At 53.9% G+C, this 6379-nt stretch overlaps 1 protein-coding gene across 1 annotated transcript in view; it reads left to right on the top strand.

The window, feature by feature from the left end:
* Positions 1-5588, top strand: part of ABHD8 (abhydrolase domain containing 8) — a 10230-nt gene extending 4642 nt beyond the window's left edge. Inside the window, exons 3-5 of the mRNA XM_017501239.1 lie at positions 2348-2518; positions 2677-2893; positions 4884-5588. Coding sequence (XP_017356728.1) covers positions 2348-2518; positions 2677-2893; positions 4884-5054 — 559 coding nt within the window. The 3' untranslated portion in view covers positions 5055-5588. The remainder of the gene's footprint in view (positions 1-2347; positions 2519-2676; positions 2894-4883) is intronic.
* Positions 5589-6379: the final 791 nt, after the last annotated feature.

The following is a 6379-nucleotide window of genomic DNA, read 5'->3' as shown; positions in this document are numbered from 1 at the left end:
AAAAAAAAAAAAAAAAAAAAAGAAAGGAATCCAGACTAAGAGGTAACAACTCTTATTTGTTTATATGATAACATCCTCAAAAGTTGATGATTATGATGATTCCTCTAATTAAATGGGCACCCACCTACAATAGTTCCCATGACCCCATAACAATGCTGTGAGGTCAGGAATGTGGAGGCTGAAGCTCAGAGAGGTGAAGCAACCTGGCCAAGGGGACACAGCATGTCCCTGACGCAGTCAGGTCTGCCTGACTCCTGTCTGTATCCTGTCCTCATGACAGCAGGGGCTGGACATTTCCTTAAAGGGTCACATAGCAATTTTTTTATTTTTTTCAGACAGAGCCTTAGTCTGTTGCCCAGGCTGGAGTGCAGCGGTGCGATCTCATCTCACTGCAATCTCCACCTCCTGGGTTCAAGTGATTCTCCAGGTCATGATGACTTTAAGAATCTGATGAGGGCCAGGCACAGTTGCTCATATCTAAAATCCCAACACTTTGGAAAGCCAAGGTGGAAGGATCACTTGAGTTCAGAGGTCTGAGACCAGCCTGGCCAACATAGTGAGACCCCCATCTCTATAATTATTATTATTATTTTTTTGAGACAAAGTCTCACTCTGTCACCCAGGCTGGCGTGCAGTGGTGTGATCTTGGCTCACTGCACCCTCCACCTCCCTGGCTTAAGCAATTCCCCTGCCTCAGCCTCCAGAGTAGCTGGGATTACAGGTGCACACCACCACATCCGGCTAATTTTTTTGTATTTTAGTAGAGACAGGGTTTCACCATGTTGGCCAGGATAGTCTCAAACTCCTGATCTCGTGATCCACCTGCCTTGGCCTCCCAAAGTACTGGGATTACAGACATGAGCCACCGCACCCAGGCAAAAATTTTTTAAAATTAAAATTAAAAGTCTCTGGCTGGGTGCAGTGGCTCACACCTGTAATCCCAGCACTCTGGGAAGCCAAGATGGGCAGATCACAAGGTCAGGAGATCAAGACCATTCTGGCCATCATGGTGAAACCCCGTCTGTACTAAAATACAAAAGATTAGCCGGGCATGGTGGTACGCTCCTGTAGTCCCCGCTACTCAGGAGGCTGAGACAGGAGAATTGCTTGAGCCAGGGAGGTGGAGGTTGCAGTGAGCCAAGATCACACCACTGCACTCCAGCCTGGTGACAGAGCAAGAAAGATTGGTGAAAGTTCAGGATTTAGATTCTCCCTTCAAAATAAGTTTCACCCTCAACACTCAATCTCACAATTTCATGGTATTTTATGTGCCCAATCCATCCCCCACCCCTTCAGGTGTCCTTGGACCCCAGGGGAAGAATCTTGACTTTCAAGGACATGCCTTCTGTGTAAGGGGAGGACATGAACCCCCTCACAAACGGGTTTCACGGCTCACCCCTGTAATCCCAGCACTTTGAGAGGCTAAGGCCAGAGGGTCACTTGAGCACAGGAGTTTAAGACCAGCCTGGGCAACATAAGGAGAACCTGTCTTTACAAAAAATTTTAAAAATTAGCTGGGCATGGTGGTACATTCCTGTAGTCCCAGCTACTCAGAAGGCTGAGGTGGGAGGATCACTTGAGCCTAAAAAGTCGAGGCTGCAGTGAACTATGATCACAGCAGTGCACCACTGCAGCCTAGGCAACAGTGAGACTTTGTCTCAAAAACAGAACAGGCCAGACCCAGTGGCTCATGCCTGTAATCTCAACACTTTGGGAGGCCAAGATGGGTGGAACACCTGAGCAGGAGTTCTCGATCAATCTGACCAACATGCTGAAACCCTGTCTACTAAAAAATACAAAAATTAGCCAGGTGTGGTGGGTGCATGCCTGTACTCCCAGCTACTCAGTATGCTGAGGAGGGAGAATCACTTGAACCTGGGAGGCAGAGGTTGCAGTGAGCCGAGGTCGCACCACTGCACTCCAACCTGGGCAACAGAGTGAGACTCCATTTCACAAATAAAAACAAGGCTGGGCCCTGTGGCTCACACCTGTAATCTCAACACTTTGGGAAGCCGGAGTGGATGGATCACTTGAGGTTAGGAATTCGAAACCAGCCTGACCAACATGGTGAAACCCCATCTCTACTAAGAATACAAAAATTACCTGGACGTGGTGGTGTGCGCCTGTAATCCCAGCTACTCTGGAGGCTAAGGCAGGAGGACTGCTTGAACCAGGGAGGCGGAAGTTGCAGTGAGCCGAGATCAGGCCACTGCACTCCAGCCTGGGCAATAGAGTGAGACCCTCTCTCAAACAAAAATAAAAACAGAACAAAACCAAATGGTCACTGCTTGTATCCTGCTGACCGCCATTCTTCAATCCTCCCCATGACCCCATCCGCTCCGGGCAGTGTCTCCTTCTGCACATTCCTGGCACACGAGTACCCAGACCTAGTGCACAAGGTGATCATGATCAATGGTGGGGGCCCTACGGCACTGGAGCCCAGCTTCTGCTCAATCTTCAACATGCCCACCTGCGTTCTGCACTGCTTGTCGCCCTGCCTGGCCTGGAGCTTCCTCAAGTGAGTGCCCCCACCCCAAAGACCCTGGTGAACCCAAGCGTCTCCCCGAGTTGGGTGGGAGGGGAAGCTGTACCCCTGGGACCAGGGCTGGCATCGCGGGCACCCCGTGGCAGCCAGGCTGGCATGAGGGGCTCTAGCGGTGCCTCCACCACCACCAGGGCCGGCTTCGCCCGCCAAGGAGCCAAGGAGAAGCAGCTGTTAAAGGAGGGCAACGCTTTCAACGTGTCATCCTTCGTGCTGCGGGCCATGATGAGCGGACAGTACTGGCCCGAGGGTGACGAGGTCTACCACGCCGAGCTCACCGTGCCCGTCCTGCTTGTCCACGGCATGCACGATAAGTTTGTGCCAGTGGAGGAAGACCAGCGCATGGCCGAGGTAGAGGCGGGCACCCGGGGCGCCATAGCTACAAATCCCCAGGGGTGCAGCCCGGGGGGCCTTGGCCTCTGGGGGGGGGGAGGAGGGGAAGGGCACAGTATCGTTTGCTGGGCGTGCTTTCTTCCCGGAGGCGTGGCCGCCGTGGGGGCGTGGTCTCCAGATGTTTTATCTTGCATTCTGATCCCAAGCAAACAGGAGCATTAGGTAGAATCTAGAAAGTTGGGCTGCCCTGGACAGATGTTAGCAATTATGCACTGTCCCCGCCGCATGTAAGAAGGCTCTCCTCACAGCAGAGGATTTGTGTAAGAGACCAGTGACCTATATAATTCTAGGAGAGGGGCACCAGGGGATCTTTAGATTAGAAACTCTAATTAGCCAGTTCAGATTAGAAAGGGTCTGGGGATCCTTAGCACTTAGAATAGACCTGGATACTAGCCCGGTGAGGTGGTTCACGCTGATAATCACTGCAACTTGGAAGGCTGATGGGGGAGGATCGCTTGAACCCAGGAGTTCAAGGCTGCAGTGAACTATGCTCGCACCGCTGCACTCCAGCCTGGGCGACAGAGCAAGACCCTGTTTCTGAAGAAAAAAAAAAAAAAAAAAAAAAAAAAAAAAGCTCTGGACTGGTGGTTTTTTATTTTATTTATTTATTTATTTATATTGAGATGGAGTCTTGCTCTGCCGCCCAAGCTAGAGTGCAGTGGCGCCATCAGCTCACTGCAACCTCTGCCTTCCGGGTTCAAGCGATTCTCCTGCCTCAGCCTCCTGAGGAGTTGGGATTACAGGTGCCCGGCTAATTTTTGTATTTTTAGTAGAGACAGGGTTTCACCATCTTGGCCAGGGTGGTCTCGAACTCCTGACCTCGTGATCTACCCACCTCAGCCTCCCAAAGTGCTGGGATTACAGGCGTGAGCCACTACGCCCGGCCTGGACTGGTGGTTCTTAACTAAGGAGGAGTCTGTCCCCAAGGAACACGTGGAAATGCATGGAGACATTAATTGGGTGTCATGACTGAGGGGGAGAGGGTACTCCTGGCATCTGGTGGGTGGAGGCTAAGGGATGCTGCTCAACACTCTACAAATGCACAGGATAGCACCCCCCACACCAGCTACCCGCCCCCTCCACCACCCCCCCTTCTACCAGAGAATGATCCAGCCCCCTAATGTTGGTAGAGTTGACGTTGAGAAAATCCTCCTCTGGGCCAGGTGTGGTGGCTCATGCCTGTAATCCCAGCACTTTGGGAAGCCAGGGCGGGCAGATCACCTGAGCTGGAGTTGGAGACCAGCCTGGCCAACATGGCGAAATCCCGTCTCTATTAAAAATACAAAAATTAGTCAGGCGTGGTGGCAGGCACCTGTAATCACAGCTACTCACAAGGCTGAAGCAGGAGAATCACTTGAACCCAGGAGGTGGAGGTTGCAGTGAGTGGAGATCGCACTATTGCACTCCAGCCTGAGGGCAGAGGGAGACTCCCGTCTCAAAAAAATTTTTAAAAAAAGGCCGAGCGTGGTGGCTCACACCTGTAATCCCAGCACTTTGGGAGGCCGAGGTGGGCGGATCACCTGAGGTCAGGAGTTCGAGACCAGCCTGACCAACATGGAGAAACCCCATCTTTACTAAAAAATACAAAATTAGCCAGACATGGTGGCACATGCCTGTAATCCCAGCTACTTTGGAGGCTGCAAAAGAAAAATAAGGAAAGAAAGAATGAATTAATGAAAGAAGAAAGAAAGAAAGGAAAGAAAATCCTCCTCCGGGCATACTGTAGGCACTTAATAAATGCTTGATGCCTGAATACTAGTTGGGCTCCCGCAGGGCAACAGGCCATTCTCCAGCTCTCCGTCGGGTGGAAGTGGAGGGAGGCAGGATAGGTGGGAAGAGGGACTCTTGGATGCTGCGGGCCACGTGTGGTTGGCAGAGTCCCAGGGAAGCCTGGCCTCTCGCCCCACCCTCCTGCCCCTGCCTATCCTGAGCCCCGCGTCTTCGGCAGATCCTGCTCTTGGCATTCCTGAAGCTCATCGACGAGGGCAGCCACATGGTGATGCTGGAATGCCCCGAGACGGTCAACACGCTGCTCCACGAATTCCTGCTCTGGGAGCCCGAGCCCTCGCCCAGGGCTCTGCCCGAGCCACTGCCGGCGCCTCCAGAAGACAAGAAGTAGCCGCCAGGCCGGCGGGGCATCGCTTGGTGAGCACAGCCACAGCAGGAGAGGCCGGAGCCCGCGCCGGGTCTGCAGCGCAGACCACCTGGGCGGGCCTTTCGCTCCGGTGGGCGTGGCCAGGTCAGGGAGACGCCCCCAGGCTGGCTGGGCGGGGCGTGGCATCCGAGGGAGCCCAGCGGACACTCCGCTCTCTGCTTCCGTCCCGCGGTGCCCATCGGCGTTTCGGGGCCGCAGCCGGGACCCTCGCGGAAGATGACCTTGTACAGAAGCTCTTCCTCACCTTCCCCCCAACGCCAAGGCCGAGGCAGGCTCCCCACCCCGCTCTCTGTCTTCAGTGTCAGCCGTGCTTGATCCCGGGACCCACGAGCCCTGCAGGGACCCTCAGGGCCCCGTCCCGTTGCCCGAGACCCTCCCTACCCCACATTCCTCGGCGCTGGGAGCTATTTTTGCCCAAGGCGGGAGGGATGGGGGGGCTGGCGCCACCGAACCTGCACATCTCAACTTGTAACTCAATAAACAGAAGTGACAATCGGAGTCTCCGGACCTGCTGCTGGGTGACCATAGGGAAGGGTGTTCACCGCCCAGAGCTTCAGTTTTCCCATCTGTAGAATGGGCTCAGGCTGGTGCCTCGCGCTCAGGATGGACTCTACAATGTCGGGGATCCAGGTTAGCTTCTTGAATTTCCCCTCCCACCTCAGAAGGCAGGGGCTCCTTGGACAGTATCCCTAGGGCAGGAGGCAACTTACCAAGAGGTGAGCCCGGCTGGGCATGGTGGCTCATGCCTGTAATCCCAGCACTTTGGGAGGCGGAGGCGGGAGGATCACCTGAGGTCCGGAGTTAGAGACTAGCCTGGCCAAGAAGGCGAAACCCCGGCTGTTCTGAAAAATAGAAAAATGAGCCAGGCATGGTGGTACGCGCCTGAAGTCCCAGCTACTCGGGGAGCCCGAGGCGGGAGAATCGCTTGAACCCACGAGGTGGAGGTTGCAGTGAGCCGAGACCTTGCCACTGCACTCCAGCCTGGGCAACAGGCCAGGCCTTTGAGACTCCGTCTCAAAAAAAAAAAAAAAAAAAGGCGAGCCCTTCCCTGGCCGGAAGAGATCCAACTGACATTTAGGTAGTAGGCACTGCACGGAATTAGAGCTGCCATAATTGAGTGCCCACTGTATTCCAGGCTATGTGTTGTGTCCCTGCCACCCACTGGTTCATGAATTCCACTCACCCAACCCCACCCAGCAAGCTAGGACCTTTTACTATCCCCATGTTATACCATTCAACTTGGCGTAGGGTCACCTTTTTCTTTTTCTTTTTCTTTTTTTTTTTGAGAC

This window comes from Cebus imitator, unplaced genomic scaffold (genome assembly GCF_001604975.1).
Source record: "Cebus imitator isolate Cc_AM_T3 unplaced genomic scaffold, Cebus_imitator-1.0 Scaffold280, whole genome shotgun sequence".
NCBI classification, from domain to species: Eukaryota; Metazoa; Chordata; class Mammalia; order Primates; family Cebidae; genus Cebus; species Cebus imitator.
The sequence above is the reverse complement of the archived record's forward strand: the minus strand, read 5'-3'. Positions and strand labels throughout refer to the sequence as shown.